This window comes from Dipodomys merriami, unplaced genomic scaffold (genome assembly GCF_024711535.1).
Source record: "Dipodomys merriami isolate MVZ:Mamm:240054 unplaced genomic scaffold, mDipMer1.0.p SCAF_2436, whole genome shotgun sequence".
In the NCBI taxonomy this organism is placed as follows: domain Eukaryota; kingdom Metazoa; phylum Chordata; class Mammalia; order Rodentia; family Heteromyidae; genus Dipodomys; species Dipodomys merriami.
Genome location: NW_027203867.1, coordinates 29,137 through 51,343, shown reverse-complemented (window position 1 = coordinate 51,343; position 22,207 = coordinate 29,137). Strand labels below are relative to the sequence as shown.

The 22,207-nt window shown below is 42.9% G+C and overlaps 1 protein-coding gene across 6 annotated transcripts; it reads left to right on the top strand.

The window, feature by feature from the left end:
• The first annotated feature begins 319 nt into the window (after window positions 1-319).
• Window positions 320-21,845, top strand: LOC138835973 (endogenous retrovirus group K member 18 Env polyprotein-like). Of its 6 annotated transcripts, XM_070034543.1 has the most exons (4): window positions 327-687; window positions 6,459-6,543; window positions 10,010-10,230; window positions 11,317-13,270. In XM_070034543.1, the coding sequence occupies exons 2-4, from the start codon at window positions 6,476-6,478 to the stop codon at window positions 11,610-11,612; spliced, it is 585 nt and encodes a 194-aa protein (XP_069890644.1). In that variant the 5' UTR covers window positions 327-687; window positions 6,459-6,475; the 3' UTR covers window positions 11,613-13,270. The 6 variants fall into 6 exon arrangements, 1 of the variants encoding a protein (XP_069890644.1); XR_011374835.1 differs by having other exon boundaries at window positions 322-687; window positions 6,459-6,547; window positions 10,010-13,270; XR_011374833.1 differs by lacking the exons at window positions 6,459-6,543; window positions 11,317-13,270 and adding an exon at window positions 19,351-21,845 and having other exon boundaries at window positions 328-687; window positions 10,010-10,452.
• Window positions 21,846-22,207: the final 362 nt, after the last annotated feature.

Genomic DNA, 22,207 nt, shown 5'->3' with positions numbered 1-22,207 from the left:
AGAGCTTGGAAGTAGAATAGTTCTAGTCTTGTGCAAAACAGCACAAGTTCAGGCCCCAGGACTAGCACACATAAAACCAAGTGTCATGGAGCTTCCTGCCCAGGTTGATTATGAACCACAATCCTAAAATTTCAGCTTCCACAGTAGCTAGGATTATAGGCATGAGCCACTACTTAAAAATATTTCATTGACTTCGCTCTTCTTCTTTTGCCTTCTTATTATATTGTTCATTTCGTGTGTGTGTGTGTGTGTGTGTGTGTGTGTGTGTGTGTGTGTGTGTGTGTGTGTGTCCGTCCTGGTGCTGGTTGTAGACCTTGAACTCTGGAGCCTAGCCACAGTCTCTGAATTTGTTTTTCTTTTATTTTTAATGCTGTTTCTAGGCTTTGTATTCAGGGCCTAGTCCCTGTCCCTGAGTCATTCTTTTGTTGCTGGTGGTGGTGGTCCTAGGGCTTGAACATAGGGCCTGGTCACTTCCTGGGTTTGAAACCAGGGCAGGGCCACTGTGTATGAGGGATTTTGTTGTTCATTTTCCCTCAAAGCAAGCAGTCTCTGTGGCTTGAGCCACACAGATCAACTTCTGGCTTCTTTTACTTTTTGGCAGTTCATGGAAGATAAAAAATCTCATAGAAGATAAGAGTACTGTATCAGCACCTGAAATCTGAGGATTGGGGTTGAAAGCCCAGGCAGGTAAGTCCATAAAACTTATCTCCATTTCATCCCCCAAAGAAAGGAAGTGGTAGAATGCTACCTTTAAGAAAAAAAAATTCTATTTCAACCCCTGGGTTCAAGACCCACACCTGATACATACTCACAAATTCCTAAGGGACTTTTCTGCCTCAGTTGCCTTGGAACCCAGATCTTCAAGTTCTGTCTTTTGTGTAGCTTGAGCTCCAGGTGTAAACCACCAATTCTCTTGGCTTTTGTGCTCATCTTCCACTCTGATTTTTATTTGTGTATTTGTATTTAATTGATTACTTAGTAGTAGTCCTACCCTATGTATCTGGGCCTGGTCACTGTTATTTTGCTTTTTCATTCAAGGCTGTTGCTTTACCACTTGAACCACAGCTCTACTTCTGGCATTTTTGCTGGTTAGTTGGAGATCAGAGCCTCATGGAATTTCCTGCCCAGGTGGGCTTTTAACCACCATCCTGAGATTTCATGCTCCTAACTGGCATTACATGTCAGCCACCAAAAAGTGCCTGGCTCACTCAATTTTAATATTTTTTTGTTTGGTCATGGGGCTTGAACTCTGGGCCTGGGTGCTATCCTCAGCTCTTCAGCTCAAGGCTAGTGCTCTACCACTTGAGCCACAGTGCCACTTCCGGCTTTTTTCTTTTTTGATATAAGGTGCTGAGGAATCAAACCCAGGGCCTCATGCATGCAAGGCAAGAGCTCTACCACTGAGCCACCTTCCCAGCCCTCAATTTTAATATTCTTAATAGGCTCTTACAGTCTTTTTATTCACATGATGATGATGATGATGATGATGATGATGATGATGATGATGATGATGATGATGATGATGATCATGATGATCATGATGTGCTGGTCATAGGTTTGAAATCAGGGCATGGGTGCTGTCCATTATCTTCCAGTTGAGCCTCAGCTCAAGTCCTGGACTTTTCTTTATTCCTTTTTGCTTCTTTCTTGGTGGTTAATTTGAGAGAATTGTCTCATAAAAAATCTTGGCACTACTCAGGAGGTTGAAATCTGAGGATTGTGGTTTCAAGCCAGTCCTGACAAGAAAATCCAAAACACCCTTTTCTTTTTCTTTTTGTTGTTGTTGTTGTAATGACAAAGGTGAGGTGCAGTGGATTTGCAGTTTCATTAACAGGTAAAAAGGATGTTTGTTTTTGAGCAATAGCCTCCCAAAGTACACTGCCTCCTGACTAGGGATGGTCCACTGATGGTTAGAATGACTTGTCTTCCTTCTATGACCCTATTACCCTGGTAACCGATTGTTTACAAAGATGTGATCCTGACTCCTTAGCAACATGAGAAGGGATAATATCATTCCTAGGTTGGGATGAAAACCAAGTGGATCCCCCCATTTGGTGTGCTGCCTCGCTCTGGGGGGCCAGGATGATAGTGCACCCTTCTGTGAAGAAGGAAAATGACTTGAACAATTCTGTACTCTTTGTTCATTTCTGACAGATGAGGGCTGTAGATATATTCATGGACTCATCTAGGGACAAGCAGGGAATTTTCTAGGATCTCCATTGTGTCTAGGAAGGAAGGGCCTCAGGTTTTGCTGCAGAGAGATGCATCCTACAGTGCGGTTGCAGCAGCCCTGGCTTGCTCCAATGCCAGTGATTTCCCAGATCAGCAATATACCTGGACCCAGGAAATGGCACCTTGTGCAGATGAAATAACTCTCAGGACATCTGTCCTGATGACCACGGAAGCCTATGCCAGTGCAAGCGACGGTGACACAATGCTGCTCATGTGGCTAGGAGTATGGAAGTGGCACTGGTGTGGATTAGAGGTGTTGGGTAGCACACGTGGTGGATGCTTTCTGCTCTGCCCACCACATGACTAAAGGCAATGCTGGATTCTCTCTGAATTTAACTGGGGTCTGGGGGACTGTGGATTTTCTGGGATGCCAAAGCCCCCAGGGGGACATAGGTTGAGCTGGACTAGGTGAAAGGGAGTGAAGGAAACCTCCAGAAAAAAGGAAGTCTTGATTCTCTTTAAAAGTTCCTTTAATGCTTAAATTTTAATCAAAATGGGAAATAAATGGAAAAAGTGATTCTAGATCTCAGTTTCCTGAATATGTGTGACACTAGTACCCAGCTCACTCTTTTGTATCTATTGAGTTTATTAGGTTCTAGACACTGTAGCAAGGAAAAAAAGAAAAGCTTTGTTTTGAAGGTCTATGCCTTTGTGTGTGGGGTTGGGGGAGGGTAGAGAATGTATACACATAAATATGTTTAAATATATGATGGAAAAAATATATTGAGTGATGTGCTAGGGAGGAATGCTAGCAATTTGCAGTGATGTATGAGTTCAGAAAAGCCTCATATGGTAAATGACTTAGAAGAGATCAAGGCAACTCATCCAGGCCCCAGAATCAGGTAGATTCATGAGCTCGAAGTATGAGCACCTACACCTGGGCCCCCTCCCATTTCTGGAGTTCCCTCCATACAACTGACCCCTCCCTCTCTCTGCCCAGACCCACCTGGACTCCCATCTACCTCACTTCCTTTTCCCTCAGATCCTCATGCTACCAGGATAGTGATGGAGGTCATGTGCTCCCTCTTGGGGGAAATATGGGTCCTCTAAAAAACCTTGTAATAATCTTTCTCCTTTGCCTTCCTGCTTCTGCATGGTCCCCTTGCATGGATTTTTTCTAATCCTCTTACATTGGTCGCCCCTGTGGGGATGGGCTCCCCAGTGGGTTTGATCCTCCCTCCACTTCGGAAGGAGGTTCAACCAGCTTCCCTGGGACCCATCCTGAGATCCTATATGCCAGTCACCAGAGGATCACAAAGGTAACTTTCTCCTGACTGAGCGCTCTACCAGCCTATCCAACACTGCTAATTAAATCCCACTCCAGGGTAAGTGACCAGTTTATCTGAGGTCTGGGTTTCTGATTCTGATATCTCAGTGGTAAGGCCACCTGGGCCTCTGTGACTTACCGAGCCCCCCTTCCCCTCATCAGAGCCAAACCTTAGCCAAGTGCCAGGGGCCTACCTTGGCCCAAGGAACCCTCCTCCATGGCCCAAGGAATGCAAATGGACAAACATGAAGACATTCTCCACTGGCAAGGCCACCACCCCCTTTAGGAGCCAACCTGTACTGTGGAGAACACTCTAATATAGACCCGTGGAATCAGGTCCCTTACCATGGGTAGGACACTAAATTTCTTTACATTAAGGTCACCTGGGCCTTGGAGGGCTGCTGAGCCCTTCAATCAAATTTTGCCCCAAATTTAAAACTCCACTTCTGTGAGTGCTTGGGCAGATAGCTCTGGCTCTCTCTCTCTCCCTCTCTCCCTCTCTTCCTCTCTCCCTCTCCCTCTCCCTCTTTCCCTCTCCCTTGTAACTGAAGGTAAAAGTATGGATGAGTTTAAGTTTAAACTCCTCCTCTGTGCCTTTGCAGTTTCCCCTCCTCTGCAGTCTCCCCTGTGAGGCCCTCCCCTCTTTTGCGGCCTCCCCCACAAGGCACTCTCACTTCTGTGGCCTCCCCACAATGCACTCTCACTTCTGCGGCCTCCCAGTGAGGTACACCCCTTTTTGCAGCCTCTTCTGTGAGGCCCCCTCCCCTGAAGGACTTCATCTGTGAGGTCCCCACTGCTCTGCGGGACCCCTCCTCTGCCTTTGTAGTGGGGGTGGAAGCTGAAGCCCCAGTTTTGCCAGAAACAATGCATAAAGCATAAAGTGACTCCATTTAGGGTAGCATCTCTTACTCTTTTCCATGGTTTTCCATGGTCAGGACTGACTTTGTCCTGGCCATTGTCTCAACATCCATTCCTGGGATAGCTTGTCCCGGTTGGCATTTACAGTTTGGACTCAAGGCCTGGGCACTGTCCCTGAGTCCTTCTGTTCCAGGCTAATGCTCTACTACTTAGAGTCACAATGCCACTTTCAGCCTTTGGCTGGATAGTCCTGGTTCTGTGCTGATTAGTAGGGAGATGGAGTTTTAGAAGGATTTTTTTTTGTGTGCCCAGGATGGCTTTGAACTTTCTTACAAAAGCTCTTTTTATTTCCAGTTAAAGCAACAAGGAGATCAATGAAATGGAGGTTACCTATAACTTGTTCACAATTGACTAACAATTACTTGTCAGAGATTTTTAAAAGAAAGCCCAGTAGATGCTTTTAACCTGAGACTGATTGGCACTCTATGACCCACTGCCTCTGGGTAGCCTGCTTAAAGTGGCTTATAGACAACATTTAACCTATAACAAATGTACAGGCCTTTTCTTGGGCTACAGCAGCATAGCCTGTTTAACACCCTGGTTTATAAAAGCATTTTCTGTCTGGCAGAGGAATGCCTACCTATGTAGGCCTTTAGACAGATCTCAATAGGAACATAATCTCAGCTCTACAAGCTTTTCAACAGATGAATTTAACCAGCTCAAAAGTTACTGCCAATTAGGACTTTGAGGAGATACAGGGGTTTTGGGATTTACATTCTACAATCTTAGCTTTTATTACCCACTATCACAGATCTCTGGAAAGTTTTGCCCAGTTAGACCAACATGGGTGATAGGCATGTTTACAAACTTATCTTTCTATGACCTTCTGGCTTGATCAATTTTTTGGAGGACCAAGCTCAAGTAACTCAGGACCTGATACCACTTTTGTCATCCAAACATTTGTTTGTAATTGCCTCTGGATGTTTTAACATTGTCAGGGTCCCTGGAGTGCCTTTCTTATGTTGGGATAAATACATCTTTGGCACTTTCCTTGGTCAGTCGCTGGACTTGAACTCAGGGTTTGAGTGCTGTCCCTCAGCTCTCCAGCTCAGGACTAGCACTTGGCCACTTTGAACTCCAAAACAACTCAGCTTTGAGCACTCTGTTGGCAGATTAGAGATGACAATCTCACAGGGACTTTAGTCTGCCTGTGCCTGGACTGGCTTCAAACTGCAGATCAATGAGTTTTTTTTTTTTTTTTTTTTTTTTTTTTACAAACAGTCACTTTTACTCCAATTAAAAGCAACAAAGATGGTCATTGGAAGTAGTTTTTTTTTTTTTTTTTTTTTTTTTGTCGGTCATGGGGCTTGAACTCTGGGCCTGGGCGCTGTCCCTCAGCTCTTCAGCTCAAGGCGAGCGCTCTACCACTTGAGCTACAGAGCCACTTCCGGTTTTCTGGTGGTTTATTGGAGATAGGAGTCTCACGGTCTTTCCTGCCCGGGCTGGCTTTGAACCGTGATCCTCAGATCTCAGCCTCCTGAGTAGCTAGGATTACAGGCGTGAGCCACCAGCGCCCGGCTGGAAGTAGTTTTATAAGCATGGTTTTACTTATTAAATTACATTTGACAAACTTGTCCTATCTTTTACTGTGGGCCTTCCGGCAACTGTTACAAAAAATTTTAGGGGCAAACTAGAATAATCCTATTTCTTTTTACTTTGAAATAAACCTTTAGGAAAATTTTATCTTTTAAACTTGTCTGGGAGGCCAGCCACTCCCCACAACTTCTCAAATTTTTGCAAGGGGGATGTCATTTTAAATCCTTTTTGTAAAGTTATTTTAATTTGCATTTAAATGCATCATTGAAACACTGGGCTGTATATTCTTTGCCTGTAGGCTGTCCTGTGGGCAGTGAATAGAAAGAGTGGCCATATTTTTTTTCTGCAGTCTTTGTTACCTTTAGGAATTTACCTCCAATTGTAAAATAGTATAGAAATCAATTTCTATCCTTTGCTCATACACCCCGTATGGTCTAACTTCTGGCGATGAACATTTACAGAACCAAATATCTAATGTGTCTTGTGTTTTACCCTTAATTAACAGGCTTTTGGTCATGTGAGATGAAGCAAGGCCAGAGTCTGAGAGAGACTGTGGCATCTCCCAACATGTATGGACTGTTGCACCTCCTGTTGGTAACCTGCAATATTTCTACATATACTGGTTAGAGACCTGGTTTACACTGGCTTTTGCAGGCTGGTGCCACTGGTTTAGGCAGCTGTGACTGGGCATAGTCACTCTGGTCCCTTGATCTTAATTGAAGTTGATCGGCACACAGGGGAGAAAACAGAGAATGAAACCCTTAGCTTTAGTTTACTAGCCATGGTCAGTGAACAATAGTTAACTCTTAGCATAAATGGACATAGGAATGACATAATTCACAGCAAACTTAGTTACCAATTTCATTTACTTTGTAAAGGACATTGTCTTTTTTAAGTCCTTTTCCAAGGTCTTTTAAAACTGCCTGTTTTTTCTTTGGCTTAGTCAGGTCACAAAGTTTTAAAGCAATTTAGATTAATTCACAGCTTCCATTGACAAAGATTTTTAGTAGGCAGAGTAACCTTGAAACCATAATCACTTACATATAGTCAAATAAGACACAGACAGACATGTTTGTGCACAGATTATAGAGCGTGCTTAGATTTTAAAATAGACTTTTAAAGTTTTGAAATTTTAGTGGAACTAATTTTCTAATTATGATGGAACCATGTGGTCATTTTAAAATACAAAACTTTGCCAACAAGAAACCTAGTGAACAGGAGGCAATAGGAACATACACTTGGCCTAGCATAATGGCACCACAGGACAGGGGAGGAGGAAGGGGTAGTACTAAGCTGAAGTACCAAGATGCCAATTTGGCACATCCACCACTTGCTCAATGCTAGAGAGAAGATTAATACACTTTTGGTAATATCCAAACTTGTTGGCCTTTATTTCAGGGAGTTTAGACTTAAACTCACCCATTTTCTATCTAATGAGTAGAAACAAGCAATTACTGGTTACATTCTTCCAGGGCTTAACCAAAGCGTTTAGCATATGAAATACTTGTGAAAGAGGTTACAAGCAGGTAATTTTGGCAAGAGGCAAAGTTTAAGGGGAGGGAGAGAGAGAGAGAGAGAGAGAGCTACTTGCTCAAGCACTCTCAGAAGTGGAGTTTTAAATGTGGGGCCAAATTTAATGATGGGGACTCAACAGCCCTCCAAGGCCAGGTGGCCTTAATGTAAAGAAATTTAGTGTCCTTCCCATGGTAAGTGACCTGAAGCCATGTGCCTAGAGTAGAGTGTCCTCTGCAGTGCAGGTTGGCTCCTAAATAGGTGGTGGCCCCACCAGTGGAGACTGTCCTTATGTTGGTCCAAGGTGGGTCCTTGGGCCATGGTAGGCCTCTAGTGGCTAATTCCAGCACTTGGCCAAGTTTTTGGTCAGATGGTGAGGGTGGGGCTCAGTTAGCCCAGAAAGGCTCAGGTGGCCTTACCACTGATATTGGAATCAGAAACCCTGACCTCAGACAAACTTGTCACTTACCCTGGAGTGGGAATTAATTAGTGGGGCTGGATGGGCTGGTAGAGCACTCAGTCAGGAGAAAGTTACCTTGATGGTCCTCTGGTGACTGGAGTGAAGGATCTCAGAATAGGTCCCAGGGCAGCTGTTTGAACTCCCTTCTGAAGTGCAGGGGGAGCAAATGCACTGGGGAACCTATCCCAGTATGGAGCCACCAGTGAAAGAGGATCAGACACATCCATCCTATGGGACCATGCAGAGGCAGGCAGGCAAAGGAGAAAGATTATTACAAGGTTTATTAGAGGAGCCATATTTCCCCCAAGAGGGAGCACATGACCTCCATCATCATCCTGGTAGCAGAAGTATCTGAGAGAAAAGGAAGTGAGGTAGATGGGAGTTCAGGTGGGTCTGGGTGGAGAGAGGGAGAGACCAGTTGTATGGAGGGAACTCCAGAAATGGGAGGGGGCCCAGATGAGGGTGGAGCTGAGGACCAAAGGTGAGCGATCTACAAACTGCAGTTCAAAGCCAGTCCAGGCAGAGAAAGATTATCATCTCTAACTAGCCAGCAGAGTGCCAAAAAAGCGGGCAGAGTTGCTTTGGAGTCCGAAGTGGCAAAGTGCAATCCTTGCACTGGAGAGCTGAAAAACAGCACTCAGGCACTAAGTTCAAGTCCAGTGACCAAGGGAAATGTCAAGGTTGCGTTTACCCTAACATAGAAAGAGGCACTCCTGGGACTTTGGCAATAATGTTTGGCTCTTCTAAAATTGATCAGAGCTGGAGGTCATGGCAAGCTACTTTATAAGCATGCATAACTGGGCAAGAACTTGTCAACCATTTGTAATAGTTGGCTGTAAAAGGCTGAGGTTGTGAATTGTGGGGAATAGCTTAAATCCAAACTGCTCTGTATGTGCTTAAAACCCTAATTGGCAGTAAATTCTGGGCTGACACTAAACAAATAAATTTGTTTAAGAATAAAATATGAAATTGTTAGGACCAGATCAAAAGTAAAGAGATAGGGTATTAATCAGAACAAGGAAGGAGAAAATTCAAATTTAACTGAGACAAATAAGTCCCAGGTAAGCAGAGAAACATTGGTATAAACACCAAAATAAAACAAAATTGTGGTCTGATAATTACTAAAAAGATCATTTATATCAGGATTTAGACCAAATGTTAAATTTTCAAAGATAAGGGCTTAAGTAGAGAGTTAAGCACCAGGAGCTACACTAAACATCTGTATTCCAAAGGATGGCCTGCCTGTCCCACCTAGGCTATTTGAGGAGCTAAACAATGCTTTCGCCCATTTGGGGAGGTAATGTTTTCCTAGGATTTCAAGGTAAGACTTGTCCCACCTCCAGGCCTTGAAGCTGGGTGCAATGCCCCCATCTCCAGCCTAGATACCAGGATGTCTACAGGCAGTTGTGTGGACTCAACCACCCTATTTGCCTTGATGCAATTTGTAATCACTAACTGTTAGGTCTGCTTTTATAACTTGTTTGTCAATTACAAAACTGCCACTGAACACCTACAAGTGGAACTTCTTATGGAGCTTACCTTTAAACATCCTAGACTATTTAAATCTTTTACAAACCAAAGTACTAAACAGGCTATGCTGCTATAGCCGCCCCCCAAAGGGTCCATACAGTTATGAAAAGTTAAAAAATTATGCCTAAACTCTAGTTTGGAATAAAATGTAATTAGTAAAAAGTTGTCACCTTGACAAACTACCCCACACCATATTCTAAAAGCCAGTGTACAATCAGAAAAATATTAGGGGAGTTTACTAAAGTTAGTCCCTAGGTAAAACTTCTTTAATGAACCTGTGTAGACTAATGCCAACTGTTTACACACCCATAAAACATTTAAGCTTCAATTATTAAAAAAACAAAAAAGGGGAATCCCCAAGGGAACTTTTGCCTTAACCTTATTTACTCTAAATTTTTAAAATTTCACTCAAAGTGATCCTTTCACTAAAGCTGAAAAGCATTTTATCCCTCTAGCACCACCTCACTATCTATTCCCATATGGTTTAAAAAATTTAATCAATGAAGAATAAGACTAATGCCCCATAAGTGAAAATAGCGTTTCTATCATTCCAGATGGATCTACTGGCAACATCTGGGTCCCTTTTTGACTCATCCGACCTCCAGAGAAGCAAAAACAACACAACACAACCCTGAGGAAGAACATCTAGTACGCAGATTTGCAGACCTAAGGTTGAAGTCTGGAGGAAGCCATCATCCTTATCTTAAGAAAACCAGCTTGACCCCAGCAACATGGGGTCAGAATAAGGTGTTGACACAAGACCGAAGCCACCCTGGTCAGTACAAAAACCCCTAGAATACCTGAATATCTGTTTTGGCCATGATTGCACTGCTTGTGAATACTTCTGCAGTGAGTAGTGAACATGCATATTGGGCCTATGTCACTCACCGACCATTGTTAAAATTAGTGGATTAGCTAGACCAAGGTCCGGTGGCGTATACAAATGACAGCATGTATTTTCCTCCACCATGGGATCATGCAGACCCTACTCATCCAGGTGAGGAAGGCATACCTTATATTATTTCCTTAGGATTTGAGTCTTTACCACTGTGTTTAGGGACATCACCTTGCTTACCAACCAGAAGACAGGTATGGGCATACATCTTGCCTGATGATAAAATCAACAATCATATGGGGCTATTCAGCACAATTTCCTTAAATTTTATTGGTAAGGATCATTCTTATACAAATAAGACTGGGCGACCACCTAACCTAGTATGCCAGGACATTAATTATTGAATTTTGTTTATGTTTCTATTCAGTGGTCTCAGTGTCAAAACCCTAGAGGAAAGATTATACAGCATAATGATAACATCTCATTTATAGATTGAGGTCCTCATGGATGTTTCATTGCCAATTATTCTGAAAAGCATGTTGGTGATTGGTATACTAATAATTCTTCTGATGGTGACGTCTATACAATGGAGTTATAAATCATGTAGAACCCATTGGCTTGCTCACCTGACATGATGGAGGCCTTGTGCCTCGTAGGCCACATATAAACTTCAGGGGACACTTAGGGCCTGAGCAGTGGCATTTATAAAACTTGCCACCCAATTTTATACAACTCAGAATTGGATTGGTCACTTTACTAGGGCCCATGAGGCAAATTATACATTTTACAGGAACCATTCTTTTACTGTACAGGGTTGTATTAAACTTTCCTATGTCCTAGCCCACAGGGACAGTGTCAATCAATGAGAACCCACGCAGCCTGGACTCTTTACATGCTTAAATCATACTATTTCTTTTAATATGCCTTCTCAGTCTCTCCTGATATTAAGATCTCGCTTAGGGGTCTGGGTGCCTGTTAACCTCACCCGACCTTGGCAGGAGAGCCCCACTGTTGGTTTGTTGACAGGAGTCTTCCAGCAACTGCTGAAGAGAACTAGGAGATTCCTGGGTCTGAGTGTAGCTGTGATCCTTGAAATGACTGCTATCACCATGACTGCTGCGACTGCCGGAGTGGCCCTGCATTCCTCCATCCAAACCAAGGACTTTGTAGAGAAGTGGCTGGACTGTCACCAGCTATGGACTCATCAGCACAATATTAAACAGGACATTGATTCCCGTCTGAACACCCTGCAACACACGGTGCAGTGGATGGGAGACCAGATAATTGATCTGCAGAAACAGCTAACCTTCAAGTGTGATTAGAGCTCAATAAACTGTGCATCACTCCTACTTGATTCAACACTTCTAACATTACTTGGCAGGGACTTCACTACCACCTGCCAGTCTTGCAAGGAAATTTGACTTGGGACATCCACTAGTTACAGCAGGAAGTCATTGAGACTTTCTTGGCACAACTCCCTGGGGTGGGATATGAAGGTCTGGCTGAGGGAATTGCATCTGTGCTAAACCAATTGGACCCTCGAACCTGGTGGCACAGTTTTACCCATAGTGTTTCTACAGGATTGATTGCATTATGTCTTGTCAAGATATTGCTGTCTACATTCCAAAATAGTTTCTGCAAATCCCTTCTGCAAAGGATCTCTTGCTTACGGTTGTACTTAAAAAACAAAAAAGGGGGGAGATGTCAGAGGCATCAACCGGCATAACCCCATCTGTTGCTGTTTCCACAACGGGATCTGGGAACACGATGTGTGGTATAGGCAAGAAGGGACTACACCATGTGGGTATAGACAAAATTTATTGGAACATCACATGCTTATATACAGCACACAAGCAGGAGAAGTAAATCTTCAGTCAGGGGCAGAGAGTTAAACAGTTTTATGGGAGCACAGACAATGAGAGTTTAAACAGAAAAAGCTAATCCTTGTCAACAAATGTGGAGCAGTTCCACTAAACAAGGTTGTAAAAGTAGGTAAAGCACAGGTGATTTACACATGGGGGGGGGGTCTCCAGGCATTGTTCTACGTGGTTAAGTAGATGAAGCACGAATGGTACTTTGAGCAAACCATTACCTGAGTCTTGCACCGGGGCAGAACCTTTGCCCAGCATGGAGGAAAGGGTGTCCCTTCCTCCCCGAGAAGAATTGGTAGTGGTCCTGTGGCTCAGGTGGTAGGGCACTTGCTTTCAGCTGAAGAGCTGAGGGACAGCGTCCAGGCCCAGAGTTCAAGCCCCACAACCAACAAAAATAAATAAATTGGAAGGAAGGGATGCATGTCTGTATCCACCCTCAGGGCACACAGGTGCTCAAATGGGGTTTTGCAGGCCTATGCCTCCAACACCCATATGAACCCCTCTCCTTCTGCTCCCACTCCAGCTCCCAGATCTTAGGCAGATTGGGTGGAAGGGGGCTGTGTCAGTCCTGGAGTTTTTCTCCACCTCTGGCTGTGCCTGAGCAGCTGCAGGAGCCCTGGCCCATGCTGCACGAGGCAGCAACAACTGCTGCAGTCGCTGCTGCAAGTTTGGCCATTTGGCTCCACTCCTGCCTGGTTGCCCTGACACTGGAGGAGTCTCGCTGGCTCCTTTGCTGTTTCACACTGCACCTCCAGCCTAGGGATGAGCCCAGGAAGCTCGGCGCTGGAGCCTTTGAGGCCTGAGGTCAGCCACTGGAGGGATTTGGAGGGGCTGCCCTGCCTGCAGGGTCTGGCCTGAGGAGCCTGTGCCCCAGTCATGGCTGCTTGCTGCTCAGAAGAAGCGGCGGTGGAGCTGGCCTGTAGCCGGCTTGCTTGCTCCCTCCGAGGCTCTTACAGTTGTGTTACTGGCAGAACAATATCCCAACTGCTCTAGTACTATTTTATTGTATTTTAAAAATAAAAGACTTCATGGGCCCCATAAGTGCTTTATGAAATATGACTGGCAGCCGCTATTTAAATAAATGTGAGAATTCAGGAGTTTTTCTTTTATCTTCCTAAGTGATTTTTTTTGTCTGTCTTGGGACTTGAACTCTTGGCCGGGGTACTGCTGTCCCTTAGCTCTTCAGCTAAAGGCTAGCACTCTACCACTTGAGCCACAGGACCACTTAGGTTTTCTGGTGGTTTATTGGAGATAAGAGTCTCATGGTCTTTCCTGCACTGGTTGGATTTGAATCTCGATCCTCAGATCTCAGCTTCCTGAGTGGCTAGGATTACAGGCAGGAGCCACTTGTGCCCAGCTCTAAGTGATCATTTTAAAGGCTAAGCATAATAGATCACTCCTGTAGTACCATCTACTTGGGAGGCATAGATTGAGAGGATTGCAATCCAAGATCAACCCAGGCAAAAAGTGAGATCTGATCACAATCATCAAGCTGGGCTGATTCCAATAATCTCAGCTAGATGGGAGGCTGGTCCTGGGATGGGAAGAAAACAGGATGCCCTAACTTAAAAACTAAAGTACAAAAAGGCCGTAGTGTGGATTAAGAGTTAAACACCTGCCTAAGCATGAAATCCTTTGTATAAACCCTAGTACTGAGAAAAGGAGGGAGGGAGGAAAGCAGGAAGGGATATAGGGGAGGGAGAGAGATGTTATTTCATTAATTTTACATTTTTCCTAACACCATTCATTTTGAGTTTCTTTTGCTCAAGACTAGCACTCTGCCACTCAAGCCTCAGTACCACTTCCAGCCTTTCTCTTTATGTGGTACTGAGGAACCAAACCCAGGACTTCATGTATGTGCTAGGCCAGCACTCTATTACTAAGCCACATTCCCAGTCCTTCTTTTATTTTGTAAGATGAGCTTTGGTTTTGTGTTCTTCTCTTGGCATGGAACTTAGGCTAGTCTCAACCTAACTTCTGACTCAGCCTCCTAAATTCAGAGATTGCAAACATAGATCACCATACTCAGCTCAGGATTCCTTTGAGAGAATCATCTTTTCAGAGACAGAGTTATTCTGTCTTCCTTGGATTGGATGGCCTTTTGCTTTTGGCATTGTGTTAATCCCATTTCTTGTCTTGATATATTTCTCCTTCTAGATCAATAGAAAATTTTCAGCTTCCCAACTTGAAGCCTATTGGTCTCATCCAATAATATCACAAAATTGGTGAATACCATTACCTGGCATCATGGGCATGCCAGCCAGCTAAAACTCAGCTATCAGATGGGCTTGGGCTTCAACAATGCAGGCATTTCTCTGCATAATCTGAAAACTGTCATAGATAATGTTGGTTTATTCCATCCTGTTTTCAGCTGCTTGCCATTCTGAGCTTTGTATGTTTTTGCTTTCTTTTATTTATTTATTTATTTATTTTTGAGTCATAGGCCTTGATCTCTGGGCTTGGCTTGGGTGATGTCCCTGAGCTTTTCAACTCAAGGCTAGCACTCTACGACTTGAGCCACAGAGCCACTTCTGGTTTTCTGGTGGTTTATTGGAGATAGGAGTCTCACGGACTTTCCTCCCTGGGCTGGCTTTGAACCACGATCCTCAGATCTCAGACTTCTAAGTAGCTAGGATTACAGGTGTGAGCCACCTGTACCCGGCCCTGACTGAATCTTGAAAAGAGAAGACAGGAATAGGTCAAGAGACACACATTATCAAAATGGGGATGGGAGGGATCGAGAGTCCTGACTGAGCAGTGGATCCATATAAAGTCTGATCAGACTTACTCCAAACATGAAGGAACATCTTCAGTCTGGATGTTGGATGCCTCTAAACATTGTCAGGGACATGAAAGGAGCAGGGTTGGGTTGAAGGTTTAGGGAGCACTGTGGGATGAAGTGTCATTAAAAACTCAGCTCTGGGGCTGGGAAGTTGGCTCAGTGGTAGAGCTCTTGCCTTGCATGCCTGAGTCCCGGGGGTTCGATTCTTCAGCACCATATAAGCAAAATGGAAATCCGGAAGTGGCGCTTTGGCTCAAGTGGTAGAGCACTATCCTTGAGCTGAAGAGCTGAGGGACAGGGCACAGGCCCAGAGTTCAGGCCCCACAACCGGACCCTCCCCCCCAAAAATAAAACTCTCAGTTCTGACAGCACAGATCAAGTGTATGTCTTGGGAGTCCCCTGTTGTGCTGTGGCAATGCTCTTCCTGTGTATGTCTGCCTAGAGGGGGAGGTGTTTGCTCCTCATTTGTCATTAATTCTAGAGGACAGAGGAGCCCCATGAGTCCAGTAAACAGATGCTTTCTGGCAGCTTCTCACAGTGTTTCCTCCAGGCAGCACCATGCTCTTTACTTGCTCTGATGAGGCAGCTGCATATGGGTCTGCAGGAATTTCTTGTCAAGAAATTAGAGAGTCATTCATTCATTACTCTATAACAAAGAGTGGCAATGCCTAACTATAGGTTGCTTTGTTATTCCAATGTGTGTGCTACTGGCACTGGCTTGTCTCTTCAGTCTGCACAGGCTCAGGACAATACTATAGTCAGCTCGGACACACCAGCTTACACCCAGTCACTACTCAGAATGTGATGTCAAAGCTACTCCTGGTAATAGATGACAAGGCTGTTTAAATCAGAATAAGATCACAGCAGAATGCACTACGATATCTTTTTGCTCCTCTGATTTTACAGCTTCTAAGCTAGTGTTTCCTGGCTTCCTATCCTTGTGGCGTAGTATGAGAGCCATCTAGGTTGTTGCAATGCATCAGCCAGGAGAAGGGTGTCTATAGTCAGAGAATGACACAAAAAATAGCATCTGTGGTGAGGTTAGACTTGGTGTTGGATTATAATTAAGCTAGTTCTGCAAAGCTGGGAAGCATGGAAATGGACTGCCATTGTGAAATGGACATGGGATAATTTAGGAGACAACAAGGATCTGAGTAGCTCTCACCTGTAATCCTAGCTACTCAGGATGCTGTGATCTGAGTACTGAGGTTCAGAGACAACCTAGGCACAAATATCAGATAGTTTCTTTCTTCCAATTAACTAGCAAAAATGAACTAGAGCTGTGGCTGAAGTACTAGCCATAAGAAAAAGAGCTAAGGGTCAGCACTGAACACATGCTAGCATGAAAAAAATGAGAAAGACATAAGAAGGGAAATTACAAGAAACTTACTGTGAACAATTAGACCTCTAATTATCTTTCTTTTTATTAGCAAGTATTGGTTGTACAAGAAGGAGGTTGTGACGTTCCCATACATGGATACAATGTATCACAGTCATACCCACTCCATCACCTACCCAGTCTTATTTCCAGTTAACACTAAAAAGCCAGAAGCAGTGAGGTAGCTCAAGTGGAAGAGTCCCAGCCTTGAGCAAAAATCTGAAGTGACATTACCAGGTCCTGAGTTGAAGCCCTAGTACAAGGACCACCACACCCAACAAAAATAAAATATTCCATGGGAATGAATGTAGATCTTGTAACATACAACTACAGAAAATAGTAATGTCTGGCATTGAGCTCCCTTAAATTATAAATAACATGAGGAAACAAAGGTCCAAAGTCTTTTTGAATAGCATTTTATTTTCTGAGGATAACAGAATAACAAGACATTGTTATTGTCTGTTCTGTCACATGGTGTTAGATATAAGTATGAGATACTCTGCAGGAAGAACCTCTGTGCAACTTCTGAGGAAACAGAAGTTGGCTGTTCTTTTAAGGGTGAAGGAAATACTTTGTATCTTTTGATGGCGGTGAATCTATGGGAAATCATCAACCTATTAAAAAAACTAGATATAGTTATAGAATTATATCATCTTATATTAAGAAAGGTCATTAAAGGCACTTTAAAACTAAACAAAGAGGGGCTGGGAAGGTGTCTGAATGGTAGAGTGCTTGCCTCACATGCATGAGGCCCTGGGTTCAATTCCTCAGAACCACATAAGCAGAAAAGCAGAAAGTGGTACTGTGGCTCAAGTGGTAGAGCACTAGCCTTGAGCTGAAAAGCTGAGGGACAGCTCCCAGGCCCTTTGTTCAGACCCCATGGCCAACAAAATACATACATACATACATACTTACATAAACTAAGAATAAGAACTTTAAGAGCGTAAACTAATAGAAATGGAATATAACTTAAATAGCAATCTACAAATTTATACTGTTAAATTCATTGAGTACTTAAACAAATGGGGAAATTCAATTCTTTCCCATAATAGATTGTTAACTGAAGAATATAATTTGAGTGAGGGAATTTTGTGTAGATGCCTATTACATATCATCTAATAGAAATGCCATGTAAGCCAGAACACAGAAGCCTCCCACAGGACATAGTGCTGTCTGAAAATGAACTCATGGAAAAATGGTACAAAACCTCGTTCAGAAGTCATACTAAAATTTTTCTGTGTATATGCTGATCCTGGGGTTAGAACTGAGGGCTTGGGTGCTGTCTTTGAGCTAATTTTGCTCAAGACTAGTGCTGTGCCACTTGAGTCACAGCACCACTTCCAGGAGTGTTTTAGTAGTTTTTTGGAGATGAGTCTCATGGACTTTCTTTCATGGGCTGGCTTCAAACATTGGTCTTCAGATCTCCACCTCCTGAGCAGCTAAGGCTATAGGCATGATCCAGCAGTGCTGGGCTCCAAACTGACAATTTTCTCTCAAGAAATATCACTTCACACTGAAATAGTGAATCCAAATAGCTCATAATGGAACAAGGAATAATATTTCCACAGCAACCTATAGTGGATCTATTCGCATATACTGTGACAGATACCAAATGTTCCCAAATCAAATCTACCCTAACCATTTTTCTCTCATAGACCCTTCTTAAAGCAATTTCAGCAGGTTTTGTTAGTTTGTTTTGTGCTTATTCTAGGTCTTGAACTCGGGGCTTGAGTACCATATCTATGCTCCTTTTGCTTAATCTTAGCATGCTACCACATGAGCTACAACCCATTTCCTTTCTTTTGGTAGTTTTTTTTTTTTTTTTTTTTTTTTTGTCGGTCGTGGGGCTTGAACTCTGGGCCTGGGCGCTGTCCCTCAGCTCTTCAGCTCAAGGCGAGCGCTCTACCACTTGAGCTACAGCGCCACTTCCGGTTTTCTGGTGGTTTTTATTGGAGATAGGAGTCTCACGGTCTCTCCTGCCCGGGCTGGCTTTGAACCGCGATCCTCAGATCTCAGCCTCCTGAGTAGCTAGGATTACAGGCGTGAGCCACCAGCGCCCGGCCTTTTGGTAGTTTTTTGGAGATAAGACTCACTGATTTTTCCTGCTTACAACCTTCTGAATAGATAGGATTAAAGTTGTGAGCCACTTTCCCCCACCTTCATTGTTTACTTTTGTAGGAGCACATAAAGTACTTCCACCACATTTGTCCATTTGCCCTTCCCTTCACAATGCTACCCCCACCAAAAACCTTATAATAGATTTCTTAATCCTTTGATTAAAGTAAACTAAGCAAAGAGACAATTAAAAATGATATGCTATGTCTTAGGTTGCCTTGATCTTAGCAGAGTATCACTTCAAGTTAAAACTGATTAACAAAAATTGAAGAAAAATACCGAGGAGACTCAAAATTGAACAAAGTAAATCCTAATCTTCAAGTTTCAGGTCTCCAAGTAAAAGGAAAGCAGAAACTGTTGTTGGGAGTTCCAGGTAACCAGTGAGGCTTGATAGTCAAAAGTGATGTGTGATCCTGAAGTCTGAGGGGAGTATGAGCAGTACTAATGTATAAGTGTTTAAAATCCCTCACTTCAATGGTTATGCTGGGGTGAAGTTGAGAATGTCCTTGTTCAAGGTTTTGGGTATCATCATATTTATGACTTCATGAAATCCCATAACATCATGATGCCTCTTCCTGAAAATTCATTGAGTAATCCTAGCTACTCAGAAGGCTGAGATCTGAGCATCATGGTTTAGTTATCTCCAATTAATCACCAAAAAGATGGAAGTGGAACTGCAGCTCAAGTGGAAAATCACTAACCTTGAGGGGGAAAAAAAGCAAACAAGAACAGATTCTAAGCCCTGAGTTCAAGTCCTAGCAGTGGGGATGGGGAGAGTTTGATTGAGAAGGAAGACAAAAGACAGTCAAAGCCAAGAGTAAAGTAGGCCCTAAAAGTTCAGAGATTACAACCTAGAATGCCTTTAACCAAGGATGCTTGTCTTAGTTGGGTTTTTCTTATTGTGATTTTTATAGGCAAACAGCATTGAATTGGAGAAAAAATAGCTTTCTCAACCTAAACCAAATATCAAAATGAAGAAAAAGTCTATCTTGTGCAAGCCTATAAAGCAGGAGTTACTGGAGGGGAATGAAGAAAGCCTAAAGAAGAGCTCAGCATCCCAGAGAATGGTGTGTCAGACCAGGAAAGCAAAGAGGAGGACCAGGAGCCAGAATCATCATGTGACCTCAACTCTGTGGATATGTGCAGAGTCATGTGTTCACTCACTAACTCTTAGGATTTTGTCATGGCTAGGACACTAAACTCGCTCCTTACTCAAATTTTCCCTTTCATCTGCTTGATCTCAAAACTTCTTAACTTGGGTGGCATTTTTTGTGCTTTTGAAAATTTTATTATTTCTCAAAAACAGCCTTTGAAGTGTTAAAAGGACATCTGGGTGAATAAAGTGGAAATATTCGAGTTTGGTTAAAAAAAAAATGAATGAACTGAGGCAGTTGGAAGACCATGGGAAGAGGTGTAATAAGAATAGTCTCTTACGTGGGAAAAGTCTTAGCAGTTTTACCTTCAGCTCCATCTGTAAGAAACCATTAACATTCTCTATTAGTAGAGTTATTATTTGTATAATTAAATTTGGAATTGGCACTTGATGATCCAAATATTAAGTACCATGTCCCCTGAGCAAAGTTTAGGTTGTTTGATATAAAGTTGAAGAGCCTACAAGTTTAAATTTTTCTTTAATATAATAAGTAACAGACTATTTTTCAAAATCTACTTGGTATGGCGAACTTGAATTGCTAGGCCTGGTAATACTTTTCATTGTAGGAACAACTAGTTTTTCTACATAGCTCTTACCCTATACCCTGATGCCCTACTCTGCTTTGTTAGCCTTGTCCAGTACTTTGGGATGTAGTCCTTTGGTTTATTTTTATCATTCTAAAGCTAGTCTCTATCATCATAGATATGTCAGAATTGGCATGTTGGTCTAAATATCTGGTAATAAATCTATTTCTTCCACTGTTAACCCCACAGACATCTTTAGGTAGAAAAATGTTGTTTCCTGCTCTTTGCCTTAGCACCATCTTCCTAGAAAAAACAGCACCATGAGAGCCAAGTAGAGGAAGCGAATGCGCAGGCTGAAGGGCAAAAGAAGAAAGATGAGGCAGAGGTCTAAGTAAACCAGTTTGTGCACCCATCAAGGCCAGAGGAGCAGGAGGAATAAGGAATGCCATAGGCTGGGACGCTGAGATGTTGGACTGCATGCCGCTGTGATTTCCCAGTGGATCCAGAACTTTCATTGCCAAGATCATCTCTGAAAGACACACCTTGCTCATAACCAAGCATCCCCTGATGATCCTGTGCCCCAGACCTGTGACATTCTGGACTAGTTCTGTTCATAGTTGTGGCCAAGTGTGACACATGTACAATAAACCATCTCTTTTGCTGTTGCAAGAAAAAAACAGAAAGAAAAATGTTGTTTCCTTATTGAAAATTCACCCATTTCAAATATTTTGTGGAAGTTTCTTTTTTGTTTATTGTTTTTTGTTTTTTGGATTTTGTTTTTTGTTTTGTCAGTCATGGGACTTTAATTCTGGGCCTAAGCACCGTCCCTCATTCTTCAGCTCAAGGCTAGCACTCTACTACTTGAGCCACAGTGCCACTTCTGGTTTTCTGAGTAGTTTATTGAGATAAGAGTCTCAGGGACTTTCCTGCCTGGGCTGGCTTTGAACCATGATCCTCAGATCTCAACCTCTTGAGTAGCTAGGATTGCAGGCTTGAGCCACCGGTATCTGGCTGGAAGATTTTTATATGTGGATTTATGGAGGGGTGTATTTGTTTTCTACTTTTCAAACCATTATTTAATGACCATTATTTTGGTATTGAGCAATTTTATTATTTTAATTTGGGGCATTGCTTTATTTTGTTATGTTTTTGCCCATAATGGTATTTGAAATCAGGGTCTCATACTCACCTTACTTGAACCACTGCTCAAGTCCAGCTCTTTGCTTGTTGAAGATGGAGTTGCAGACTTTTCTGCCTGGCCTGGCTTTGAATCACCATTCTCCAGATCTTAGCCTCCTAATTGAATTTTATGTGTTCAATAGTGTGGAATGTAAGCCAGGCATGGGAAGCTAACAACTATAATCCTAGCTACTCAGGAGACTGAGATGTGAAGTCAATCCCAAACATAAAAGTTCATAAGTCTCTCAACTCTAACAAACTTCTCAGAAAAGGCTAGAAGTGGTGCCATGACTCAGGTGGTAGAATGCTAGCTTTGAGCAGAAGAAGCTCAAGACAGCACCTAATCCCTGAGTTCAAGCCTCTGCCTGTTGGGGTGGGGGGCAGAAGATTGGGTTTCAAACAGTCAATTGGAAACTCTTCTTCCCAACATTTCATGACCAGTCTTCCCTCTCCTCCTTCATAAAGGCCACAGTATTACAGGTTTTCTACCAGAGTCATAGAAACTGGTAATATTAAGTGCTTTTTGTTTTACATTCAATTCACTTTGGAACTTTAAAAAACTTCTATAACTTATAATATTTATACTACTGAAAAATAACTGATTTTTTGAAAAGCATAGAAAAAAATCTTTGTCAAGGGTCCCAGTGGATACTAAGGAACATTATTGGGAAATTTTTACTTGGTTGCTTGTCTGTTGAATCATTTAAACACATGTGGAATTTGGGGTTTTTCAACATTTTACCACCAAATCTTCAACAAACTACGTTGCCTCATTGGATTTTGCTTCAAAAATTATAAAATATTTTGACATATTTTTGGTTTGGTCTTTTGGGGATTTTGGCTTTTGGAGTGCTAGTGGGCCAGTACGTAGGCTTGAATGGAGGTCTGGTATCTTGCTTAGATTATTTTGTTCAA